We start from the raw sequence: 12975 nt of genomic DNA, 5'->3' as shown, positions 1-12975 counted from the left end.
ATAAGTTTGATGTGATGGAGAATCTTCTTTTTACATAGTACCAAAGTTGGGAAAAAGGGGAACTAAACAAGGCCCTAATTAAGGTTATAGAAATAGGTTTTCATTTATAAAAAATATATAGTTTGAATTTTATTTAGATTCAAACTCAAACTTCACTAAGAATGTCCAAACAAATAAATAAAATAAACTCCCAACTCAAGCATTCAACATGCTCTAGCATTAAATAAACCATGTCTGTCTTACTAAATTGTAGTTAGGGGTGACTGAAGCAAGTGTGACTTAAGTTTGACCAACATTTACTGGGATTCATTGTCACACAAAAAGTTTTAAAAAATCCATATTTTTGCACAATTTAGCATGCCACAAAAATATGTTAATGTCTCATATAGTCTTTGTTTCCATTTGTTGTATCCCATCCCGTTCAGGTATCATGCTTCATGTATGTACCTGCTGGATGATGTAACAGGTAACTGTTGGCGCATTGCAATGCAATGCAATAAGAAAGATGGAACTGGTTTATTTCCTTTATCTTCATAAAAGCATTATCATGCGTGTTCATTCATATGTAATAAGATGCGAAGTTGACCTGCAGCGGCGGCTTGGCTGATCGATGAAGATCTGGTGGAGCGGGGCAACATTGCTCACCACTCTGACAGCGACAAAGGAAATGGATCCGTGACATGGAGTTCCATGACGGGCGTGGCGAGGCTCCACGCGTGATGTTTTTTCGAGGCAACGAGAGCGAGGTGGAGTCCAATGGCAGAAGTGGCGACTGCGAGGCAGCCTGTGAGAGGTCCGGATTCGGTGGTACCACTCTGTCAGGTGGAGTGTGGTGCTGCAGTGGCACTACAACGGAGGGTCCCGCATAACGGTAGCCTTCTCGGTGCGGTGCAGTCTGCTTCCCTTGTAAACGCAGGGCCACGCCTGGAGGTTTCGGTGAATACATAAGCGGGAATATTGGTGGGTGCCATAGTGGCGAGTGGAGTGGTGTGGTCACGTTGACGTCCCAATCCAACCGGTCGGGTGTAGCGGCTTTGAGTTGAGTGGTTACCCGTGTTGATGTCCCAATCCAACCGAGCGAGTCTGTTTTGTTTTTCTTTCCTTCTCATTTTCTTGCCTTGCCTATGGTCTCCCAGTCCTACTATATCAATGAAACCCGCTCTATCTTGTGCGGTTCGTCAAAAAAAATTCATATATAATAATGCAATGCCTTCTGCATCCCTTTTGGTGCAGCTGGCATAATGTTTTTATTCATTTATTAAAAATACAGACTTTGTATATGTAGCCTGACCTCTAGCTGTTCAGTGTGATGTATCCGTTTTGGATCATCCACTGCATACTCCAATGGTTATTCACGTTCTTGAGCGTCCAATAGGCCCATCCAAAGGTAGCTCGTCCATAAACCTCTTGCTGCGTTTGCGCAAACCTCTGGTAGTCTGTCTTCGATGCGCCTTGAATGGTCCATTCGGCTACCCACTCCCCTGTAAAATTGCATCACATAAAAATTACAAGAAGCCGAGGAAGACGATAATCTAGACTGATCAAGCCACTGCCAAGAGCTTACCCACGAACGTGAGAGGGAGCCCGTTCTGATTCGTGACGGCGGCTAGGTCAGCGGAGCGGTTGTTCCTGACGAAGTCGATGTTCTGGTCCACGGTGAGGCTGTTGAACTTGCTATCAAACAGGTTGTAGTAGTGCACGTCGAGGACGGCGCCGGAGAAGCCGCCGGCAAACTGGAGGAGCTCGGTCGCGTCCGCGGACAACCTGTTGGACATGATCACGTAGGCTGTCGATGTGTGCTGCCGCACGGCGTTGTAGCCGTCCTGGTAATACTTTTTCAGGCTGGGCAAGGTTGCGCCCGGCGCCAACGGCTCGTTGAGAAGCTCGATGGCCAGGAGGCTGGGGCTGTTCGCATACCTGTAGATGAGAATTTCGTAGTTTATTATCAAGCATTTTTAAGACAATGGAAAAAAAAACTAGTTTTCATGTTTTCAAATTCAAGACCTTTTTGCGAGAAAATCGATGACTTGCACTGTCTGAGCTATGTTTGCATCGCTAGTTCCCCACTCTTGCGAGCCGTCTCTAGTTGCACTGTGCTCGAATGGGTTTTGAGACCCCGGGGCAGCGTGCAAGTCCACAATAACACCCAAGTTGTACTTCCTGTGCGCAAAATTTCATGTGCAAAAGACACAGTTTGGTTAGCAACTGAGACATGCTTCTTGTTTAACAGAAATCTGGAGATGCGGGTGTACACTTACTCTGCCCAGCTGAATGCATTATCCAACGCTTGGAGAGAGCCTCCAACGAATGGAAGTGGAGGATTGGGGTCACTGGCAATCCACCATCCAACTGGGATTCTCACCGCGTTCAGTCCACTTGATGCAATGAAATTGAAGTCGTTCTCGGTTATGTATGTATTCCAGTGATTCTACAAAGCAAACGAGGAGATCAACATTGACCTGAAAGCAAGGCGGTTCACAACTGCTAATAGTCTTTGCATGTCATTATAATTAAAAACAATATGAAAAAGAGTTTCTAAAGGATATATCAATCCTTGACAAGTCCAAGCATGTCAATTAATTGTGAAGCAAAATGTGTATACGTCAAATGCATGTGCCGGTTCCCTTTGCAGGGATTCGTTATCATTGCATAATTTCAATCATGCCAGTGGGATCTGCTGTACATCGCTGACCAATATGGCCGACATTGAATGGACAAGTCAGACACATTGACGCCTTAACTATTGTCAAACTACAAGACTGGGCATGCATGTTCTTGAAGAAATTAAGACGCGTTTTTAATACATTGCCACGAAATGGTTTCAGGGGTGTGGCTGTACTTTCTTGGGTAAAATATGCTGAACTGAAAGCTATCTGTCACTACCAATGCAATTATTTACAAAGAGCCCTAGTGTAGATGTTAAAATAAAGTTAGCAACAGAACACATGATGACCTCCATTGTAAATCTGTAACTGTAGATTTCAAGGTCAATTTGGTTCAACTGCGTAACATTTGAATTCAGGTTAATTTGACTGATCATCTTAATTCAAAAAAGCAAAAGATATTGCTAAAGAAACTAATTGAATTGATCTTAAAGTCATGCCAAATTGACTCATCAATATTTAAATCAAGAATAAGACTCGTCATTTAATAATTAAGGGTATTGAAATATTTCATCTACCACCAATTTACACACTGGGAAGATAGCTATGCAGCTTCTGTCGACTAATACTTTAATCAGTTGTACCACCTTTGGAGTGCATTTACCTAATAATAATCTTTTTATTTTTACTTGCACTAAAATGTGTTGTTGGGATAGTGATACAGTCTGAACGAAAATTTGAAAATAATTTATTAATTTAGCCAATGTTCAATAATGCCGTCAAGGTAGCAGCAGGACTGGCAGCACATGTCTTGCGCATCATTGATCATGGGCGCCAACTAGCATGCATGGTTTGCGCATATTATGTACGACAGTTTTGCATTTATCTAATGTTGGTTTCAACGATTCCTCCTGATGTTTATTGGCAAAAGATCACAACACAAATATTCGTTTTCCCAAGATATCAAAGATTTAGCTAGATTTGTAAAAGCATTACTTCGTGTAACAAGTGGAAACTGACATGAGAGCTGACGTATATCTTACCCTGAGCACCTCTGTGGCTTTTGTTATGCCATAGCCATTGCATATCTGATATTCCCCTTGCAAGCGGGCGACATTATTTGTGACAAAAACTGACGGGTCATCGTCACCCCAGTCTGTGTCCTCACTGTGATCTGCTGTCACTGACTCCATGGTCTTTGCCTAAGATCATCAATTCATCATATATATATGTTAAGGTAGAAAAACCAATATTGTAAAGCAAAAAACTATGTTAAGAAAAAAGGATAGCTTCAGATGATCATGATCGGGATAATATATCTTTAATTTTTCTTTTTTAATTAGAACTGGACGTAGGCCCTGTTCTCAATTAGGCCACGAAAATTTAATTTATTTTCCCCTCATTTCACACACTAAACTAAGAGACAATGTTCTTCTAATTCGAACATAGTTTTATGCTTCTTTGAATGTGTTCAGTATAATTCTGAGTTCGGTCTTCGTCGTTATTAGTACAGCCTAGCACGCCAGCCACTACATCGCTGCTAGGCCACTTGTTTGAACCGACTGGCATCTTAGACTAAGAGGGCCTATCTTTGTTCTCACTAGGCTATTAGACTAAGAGGGCTTATCTTTGCTCTGACTAGGCTATTAGACTAAGAGGGCTTATTACTAAATGAGAGAATTAGCTAGGTTGAGCCCCTGGTATTTGAGTAGGAAGATTGGTGTCTTTGAATAACTGCGTTCACCACTAGCTAACAAAGTTGCAGAATGTTAGGCTCTGCTTCCGCCCTCTTCCCGCCGTCACCGCGACTTGGACTGCCGATCGCACTATGTCCAAGAAAAGTCGGCAACCAAGCAACTTCGCGGTTGCGGCCTTTGCACATGCCAGCATGCCATTGCCAAATCCTACCCAGCTAGTATCAGGTACCTGCAAGAAGAGCCCGTTGGGCGCCCTGATGCGGACCCTGCTCTTGTCGCTGTCCCTGCGCACGAGCTGGAACGTCTCCGACGGCCCCGGCGTGGTGGCCGTCGCGACGACTCCGCCGGTGGCGTTGACGCCAACGAACTGGTTGCCGAACACGCGGAAGTTGAAAGTCGTCTCATCAATCCTCCACAGCTGCACGAATCAAAACGTTATTAGCAATACACACGTACAAGTTTGCTTCAAGGAGAAACTACTAGCAATTAAGTGACCTTGAAGGTCTCCCAGCCGGACGGCTGCACCCGGTCGGCGAGGATGGCGGCGCCGCCGCCCTGGTCGGCGACGAGGTACCTGTTCTGGGTCACGGACTTGAACTGGAGCTGGGTGCCATCCTGCACATATAGGCGCGTTCTCAAGATTCAGCAGCAGCTAACATATATAAATGGTAGCGCACTAGCGCGACCTGCATCAGGTTCGCCATGCCGTTCTTGAGCACTAGACAAGTAGAACTTACGTACCAGGAGGTCGTTGTTGGGAATGCCATCGAAGAGGGAGGGCAGTATCCAGCCCTCCGTCAGGAGCCAGCCGCCGAGGTTCACCGCCCGGATCGGCGGCCCCGGCGCCCCTGCAGCCGCCATCGTCCTCCTGGCATCAGATCGGGGGAGGAGCCACGACGAGCAAACGAGGAGGAGGAGAAGCGGGAGTCCCGCGCTGCTCATGGTGACTGGTCGGTCAACCAGAAGGCCACTAAACTAACCAATCCATCAGCCCCACTATATAGATGCTCCCTGCTCTTGCGTGGCCGCGCAAGCCACGTCGTGGGCTCCGACGTGGGTCGTTCACGCGCGTGGTTCTTTAAAGGTGGAAAGTACGTGGATCGGACAGGACTCAGCCATTCAGCTGGCCAGAGCTTCTTGTTTTGCAGTGGCAGTACGATTGTAACGATAGTGCCAGTGATTTTCTTCCAGAAGCGGTAGGACCGGTTGACCAACATTTCGGCGATTCAATGCTAAACGAGGTCAAACGTTTGAAGGCTTTTATGACGGGCGACTGAATTGTTCAGAACCGGCCACAAGTTAGGCTGAACCGGCGACTGGAAATTTATATTTACCTCAGTCGTCTGTCTCGAGGTATATGACCACGCTTCTTTGAATGGCTGTCTTTTGTCTGTCCAAATGGTATTTTAAGGTTGTATGTACCATAGGAGTCGATCGTATTCGGAGGCTCTTTTTTATATCTTGGCATTCTAATGCACCACACCAGAATCCAAAATAAAGATTAGAAAATTATAGAGGAAAGATTTTAAAGAAAACTGAGCACATGGAAAAGCAAGATGCTCTCCTATGGAGGCATGCTAACCTTGATTAACTCAGTGCTAAGCAATCTCTCCATGTACATGATTTCCTTCTTTAAAATTCCAAAAGAAATCCTTAAGAATTTGGATTCCAGCACAAAAGAAAACTTAGATTAACAAAGTGGAATATCTTGTGTAGAATGAAAGAGCAAGGAGGTCTAGAATTTTTTATTTGGAAACCCAAAACAAATGTCTCTTAAGTAAATGGATTTTCAAGCTCCTTAATGGGGATGGAATCTGGCAACAAATCCTGAAAAATAAATATTTAGGCTCCAAAATAATTTCTCAGGTAGTGAAAAAGCCAAGGGACTCACTTTTTTGTCAGGGTTAATGAACGTCAAAGAAGATTTCCTTAATTATGTAACCTTTAAATTGCAAAATGGGGAACAAATCAGATTTTGAGAAAATAAGTGGCTAGGAAATACAAGCTTTAGTGAGCAATACCCATCACTTTACAACCTGGTAAATAGGAAGTATGACACCGTAAAAAAGGTCATGGCTTCAACCCCCTTGACGTTTCCTTCAGGAGAGCTTCAGGGGGCAAAAAACTTATGAATTGGCATGAGTTAGTGACCCAGATTGCAAGTGTCCAGATTGTGGATCAACCAGACATGTTCATTTGGTCATTACATAGAAATGGACTCTTCTCTATTCAATCAATGTACATAGCGATTCTAGATGTAAGGATTCTTCCCATTAACAAATTGTTATGGAAATTAAAACATCCCCTTAAGGTTAAAGTTTTGTAAGGATCGATGGTCCAAGAAGGGGGACTTTGAATTGGAACTTTTTTTTCAAATTTCTAAAAGAAGTAAAGCAAATCTTAGACTAGAATTCTAGTATTGCCCAATCTACAAGGTTCAAACCTAAAAACTAAGCACACTAGAAAGAATGAACCTAGTAAGAGAGCACACTATCATGATCATCATTTCCTAAGCCAAGATACAAACAAAACAAAGTAAAGCAAAGCACAACTTGATCAAGAGCAAATAAGGCAAGTAAATTGCAGGAACTAAATGCTCAAAATGAGTGTGCAAACGTAAAGAGTGAGGACACGAAGACACCGGATTTTTTCCCGTGGTATCGAGGAGTTGACGCTCCCCTCTAGTCCACGTTGGAGCACCCACTAAGGGTTTTGCTCCCCAATCCACTAAGACTCAAGTGGTTCACTAAGAATGCTCATTCTCCATCTCCGGAACGATGAGCTTCACACCATGTACAAGATCTTCGTCTTGGGGCTCCCACAATCTCAAAGAGCTCACCAAGAACCTTCGGGTCACCAAGACCGTCTAGGTGACGTCAATCACCAAGACTAACAAGCTTCAATGCTTCACTTCATCAACACTCAGCTAGACCATGAACTAGATGCACACTTGCTACCCTCTAACTACAGGGACCCCCTTCCAGAAGTCCCGCTGATTACCTGTATCAATTCCTGGATCAATAGCTAATGTAGTCCTCATTACAGTTTAGTATCAAAACAATAAAAGATACATTAAAATATAGAAAATATATTTCACCTTTACGCTGCGAAGAGCGGTGCAGCTACCCATTCCATAGGCAGAATGAAATTATAGTACCAAAAGTCTAACATGTACAATGAAAGCAAGGCTGAATACACTTATGGTTGATACACAATAAGTTCCAACATTTACTAAGTAATTATATGCAATTTGGGAGGTGGACAAGGAGCATGGTTTATAGGTATAATCCTATATGCCTAAAGGATCTCACATATGTAAAGTGGATTTAGAAAGGTGAGTTTTATAAGGACTCTCTAAAAAGGTTATTATTTTATGTAATAAAAGCTGTGACATCCCTAGTAATTAAAAGGCTAAATCAAAGAAATATCAAGAGATTAAGAAACAAATCAAAGTGTTGAGATTCAAAAACATCTCAAATTTAGCTAAGTGTTAAAACACCCCTAAAGGATGCTCATTAGGGGAGAAAATAAAAGTAGATTTTACATAAGAACTCAAATTTTGGCTAATATAAAAGTGGTAGACCTCTTCAAATTGAATAACTTCTATAATTAGCACTTTTCCTGATTTTGAGTGGAAGGTGCTCAAAAACTGGGTTAAAGTTCGGCCAAATTCAAATCAAATTCAAAAATAGCTTTGACCGACGTTCTACCAAAGTTCACACGATTTTATCTCCAAATCTAGCAAGTTTTTCACCATTGGCCTTTGTAGAAGTTGGAGCCTATAGTTTGGTTTCAAACTTTTATATTTGAAGTTTTTCTCGCGCAGTTCAAATTTTGAGAGAGAAACTAGTACAAAGGATCCAACCTCTCGCGTCACCTGGAATGCCATGTGCGCCAGAGCGCGGTCACCACCCGACGACGAGTTCGCTAGCGCCACGTGGTGCCACGGCCCTGGCTCCACCATTTCGCCCAACCACCGGCCACGCCATGACAACACAAGGCGCAGCTTCGGCCAACCCGCGCATGCCCGATCCTACCCCTGGCACGCCATATCCTGGCTGGCCAACCGCCGCCCATGCACCATGCCATGCGCTGGCGCACCACACGCCACCGCCGGCCAACCCTGTGCATCCGCCCCCTACCCGCCACTTCTAGTCCACCACCGGCCGTGCCAATGAGCAGAAGGACGCGCCTGGAAGTTTCCTCCTTATCCCTCCCCTTTGCCGGCTATAAAAGCCCCTGCCCATGCTCACCGGCCACCCGAACCCGAAGCTCCGCCGCTCACCATTGACACCGCCTAGTCGAGCTTCTACCTCCGAGCACCACCGTCGGCACCCAAGCCCTTCAGCGCCTCCCCCAACCCTCGCTGCACTTTCCTCGCCCCACAGCCGGCCTCCACCGCCGCCGCCGCCCTCGCCGGAGTTCGAGCCGGAGCGCCGCGCCCGATGCCTCTCCGCCAAGCACCGTCGCCGGTTGTCCTCCGCCCTCAAGCCCTACACCGGACCAGTTTCTGGTGAGCCCCTCATCCCTCTCCCACCCTTAGCCCGCGCCCCCGCGGCGGCCCCTCGCCGGAATTTCACCGCCGCCCCAAGGGCCACATTGTGATTAGGATTTTTGATTTAGGGGCTTTAGTGAAAAATCCAGGGGCCTCGTTGTGGAAGTTTGAAAACTCTGAGGGCCTTTCGATAAAAATGAAAACTCAAATTTGAATAAAATGCACAGAAAATGGCTGAAACTTTGGAAATCTGTATAAAATCGTAGAAAAATGATAAAAATGCAAACTAAATTTTTTTAGATTTTTGATGCTCATATATGACTAGTAAAAATACTTGTTCCTGTGAAATATGTGTTTTCCATTGCTTAATGAAATACATGTTGTTTAATATCCTTATTATGGAATAAATAGATTTCATGTTTATAAAATCTTGAGAAATTCATAGTAGCCTCCGATAGTGTTGAAAACCATTCTGTAAAATTTGCAGAGCTAAACTGATGATAGAACTCTAGTTAAAAATCATTCTTTATAATCTACATAATAACCATGTTTGATTTTTAGTAAATTTTGTAGTTATCAAATCCATCTAAAAGTTTTACAGTATATTTGTAGTGTAGAGGGAAAGTTCCTGTAAAAATGTCATGTTCATATCTTAACAGATGCTTCCTGAAATATTTAGTCATGTTGAAAGCCAGTTTAATGGATAATAATTATTATTAGGACTTGTAGGCTCACAAGTAATTATTTGTGCTTTTCATCAGTGACATGATCACTCCAAAACGGGTTGCTAAATAGTATCAACATGACCCCACCTTTTGTCTTTTTGAATAATAAACTTCTAAGGATCTTATATGTGTACACAATAACCATCAAAATAAAATCCATGTTTTCTTCCAAACCAACCTTGTTTTGTGAAGAAAAGAAATGTTATAAACTTGTCTATGTGAATGTGGCCGAAAATATACCCGATGCTTTTGCAATGATTAACAAAATGAAACCTACATCATGAAAGATTATAAATGAAATCTTATGTATATGCATTTCATATAGAAGCTAACCTCGCTGACGGCACATACAAGCTGGTCCCGGAAGCTGAAGAGGAACACTCTCCTACTGCATTAAACCTGATCGAGGTGACCCAAGACCTGAACCTAGATTCAGAAGAGCCCCAAGCTAACCTAGGACAAGAAGGCAAGCCCCGGAGCATAACCCTAGTTTTTCGATTTATGCAGTATCCTATTTACTTATGTTTGTGCATTAAGTTTATAGGAGTTGCCTTGAAACCTTAGTTGCATGCTCCCTAGTACCCATGTTTGAATAGTAGCATGATAAGTCATTTAGTTGCTATGCTAAATAGGGACAAGGTAAAAGTCGAGTGATTTCCTGCCACTCATGAGCTATAGGAGTTGCCTGTTTACTTATGTTGGAATCATAAGGTTTACGGGCGGGGCTTGGTACTATTGTTGATGCCCGTAGGAAAACTACTAAGGCTGAAATGTGTTGTAGTCGTGGTCAAGTGTTTGAACGTACTAAGCACATGCTGAGATTATGGGTAATCAGTAAGCCTAGTACCTGATTGAACCGGCGTGGACCTTTTCCCCGCTCTCTTTAGCTGAAACCGGGTTTCCTGATGCATCATGTGGGTACAAGTGCGGCCACGGCACGACGACGTTCTGGGGACCGGTGGGGCCTTGTATCCAAGGGAAGTGGGCTCTAGACAAGCACTGCGAATTGATGGGAACCGCTGATATATGTGAACCCGTAGTGGTACGCATATATCGTATGTTTAGGTTCACCTTGCAAGGTTATGAAATTCAATTCGAATCGTCTGCTTCTCACAATTTGGGACTGCTTGATCACCTTTCTGCACTGAGTAAGAAGTTGAACAAGGATGATGCTTAATATTGATGCTTGGTTAAATTGCTTGTTCTACCATGCTTGATTAAAATAGGTGCTTACCAAGAATGGTTAATCAACTAGAACTTGATGCTAAAACTTGAAAGGAAGGATCCACTTTAGAAGCTTATGGCAAAAACAAACCCCTCAGCCAAAAAGCCTTGCATGTCTAGGAGTCGATGGATTAGTACCACCTGACGGGTAAGTCTTGGGGAGTATTAGTATACTTAGCCTTACTTGTGGCTATGTTTTCAAGTAATGTTGTTGATGTTGATGATGTGGTTGCTAGTGTTACTTGGCCGTACCAGCTCCCTCCGGGATGGACGGTTGAGTGGTACCCATCCTCGGTGGGCGAGGAATGTGGTGAGTGATATCATGGATGGCTTCACCATGGTATCGTGTATCGACGTTAAATTTATCATTATTTTTCCGCTGCATTTGAACTCTGAACAACTTTATGTTTTGAATTCAGTTTGTAATAAATGATTTGGGACTTCTATAATGATTAGATTTGGATTGTTATAATCTCTAGGCTCACCTTCGTATGAGTGTTGTATGCTTGTTTCGATCAGAAATACGTGGTTGTATCGGGTGAAACCCGACAGACTACCATTTTGATCCGATTAAAGTGTTTGTTCGCATCTTAGGCAATGTTTAACACACTTTAGCGGGGTTAATTTGGGTAGTTCTACCACAGAAGCTGCCTGTCCTACCAGTCCCCAAATTTTCACTCTGGAATCCTGTCCTTCGACCTTCATCCAGCATTTCCAAAACACTAATACCACCCAAAGACTAATCATGGAGGCTTTAACTTAGTGGGCTCATAACCTTGAGCCTCGGCTATTCGGATAGGTTATACTCTGCGCAAAGGTATACACTTTCCCCATACGTCCAATCAGCCCATACCCTCGTGAAAAGGTGGTACTGACCTACAAGATCCATACCCGCCCATGCCTATCTCTAGGAAGCATTCCCTAGGTCCATCCACATATATACTGGAGTCTAAACAAGGGCCACTAACATCCACTTGCTTTGCATTATATTTAAGTAAAGCAACCTCTTCTTGAATTAGCAATATGGGACTAAAGGTTGTGCATGCTTTGGAATTTTCAGATTGGGCCACATATGGGCCTAAATCCAACAATCCTCCACCAATTCCAAAGCCGTTGTACTGAACATTCTTTATATATACCAGATTTTCGGTATAATTCCCGTATGGGTTGAACTTACACCTAGATCAACAAGATCCATCTTCCAACAGCTTGTGAATGGACTAAGCCTTGAATTCATAACTTTTTGGTGTCAGATTTCTTTTGAAGATGCAACTGGTACTAGGCTGCCAAAACGCCAAGTCCAAACAGAGCTTTTAAAGGTCTTTCTCCCCGATCTTCTCATGAGCTTTCCAAAGAGTACCCCACTCTCACGAACTGCGGCCTATTAGTTTAGCTCACATAGGTGTATTCATTTTAGGTGTCCTGTAGGACGATACCTTTTCCCTTAGTGGACACTAGAATACATTAAGGCATAATAGCCAGCCTTCCATATAGAAGAGAGTACATTATATGGAACATGGGTAATTTTAAATGATCTGTACTCCCCGTTACAACACTAACTTGTTTTCCTCATTTTCCAAATCATGAATCTCCTATCAAAGAAAATGAGTTACCATTACTTTGCAACTAAATGGGTCTCAACCCCATGTCCATGTTTGCAACAAAAATCGCTATCCGTGCAAGCCCTTTAGTAAAGGGATCTGCTAGATTTTTCTCACTGCGAATATAATTCACAGCAATTACTCCAGAGTTTTTTAGCTTTCTAACAGATTTAAGCCTCCGCTTCACATGTCTCGAGGACTTCATATTATCCTTAGTACTCATAACTTTGATTAATACCGTTTGGTTATCACAGTACATAAGGATTGCCGGAACTGGTTTCTCCACCAGTGGCAAGTCCATGAATAGCTCTCTTAGCCACTCGACCTCAACCGTAGCCATATCAAGTGTTAGAAGCTCAACTTCCATGGTTGACCGTGTCAAAATGATCTATTTATATGACCTCCATGAAACTACAGCACCTGCTAGTGTAAACATATAGCCACTCGTGGCTTTAATTTCATCCGCATCAAAAATCTAGTTGGAATCACTATGTCCTTCCAATACAGATGGATAACCAGTATAGTGAATTCCATATTCGATTGTACCTCTCAAGTAACATAGCACTCTCTCTAGTGCCTCCCAATGATCCTTCCGTGGATTGGAAGTAAAACGACTTAATTTGCTCACAA

The 12975-nt window shown here is 43.3% G+C and overlaps 1 protein-coding gene across 1 annotated transcript; it reads right to left on the bottom strand.

Moving 5' to 3' along the window:
- Positions 1 to 1174: 1174 nt before the first annotated feature.
- On the bottom strand, positions 1175 to 5297 carry LOC117836098 (probable glucan 1,3-beta-glucosidase A). Its single transcript, XM_034715471.2, has 8 exons — positions 5042 to 5297; positions 4796 to 4915; positions 4530 to 4718; positions 3647 to 3805; positions 2259 to 2428; positions 2005 to 2160; positions 1565 to 1917; positions 1175 to 1481 (listed from the first exon to the last, which is right to left on the bottom strand). Exons 1-8 carry the CDS (start codon positions 5240 to 5242, stop codon positions 1294 to 1296), a joined length of 1536 nt encoding a protein of 511 aa, XP_034571362.1. The 5' UTR covers positions 5243 to 5297; the 3' UTR covers positions 1175 to 1293.
- Between the last annotated feature and the right edge of the window lie 7678 nt (positions 5298 to 12975).

The sequence above is a fragment of the Setaria viridis genome, chromosome 9, assembly GCF_005286985.2.
Source record: "Setaria viridis chromosome 9, Setaria_viridis_v4.0, whole genome shotgun sequence".
Lineage (NCBI taxonomy): Eukaryota > Viridiplantae > Streptophyta > Magnoliopsida > Poales > Poaceae > Setaria > Setaria viridis.
This window is presented reverse-complemented; position numbering and strand designations above follow the sequence as displayed.

Excerpts from the sequence above, each read along its gene's own strand:
- LOC117836098 (XM_034715471.2), bottom strand. The coding sequence starts at position 5,242 with ATGAGCAGCGCGGGACTCCCGCTTCTCCTCCTCCTCGTTTGCTCGTCG. Across the intron at positions 3,806-4,529 it reads CCAACGGGCTCTTCTTGCAG|GCAAAGACCATGGAGTCAGT; the intron begins GTACCTGATACT and ends TGATGATCTTAG. Across the intron at positions 1,482-1,564 it reads GCTCCCTCTCACGTTCGTGG|GGGAGTGGGTAGCCGAATGG; the intron begins GTAAGCTCTTGG and ends GCAATTTTACAG.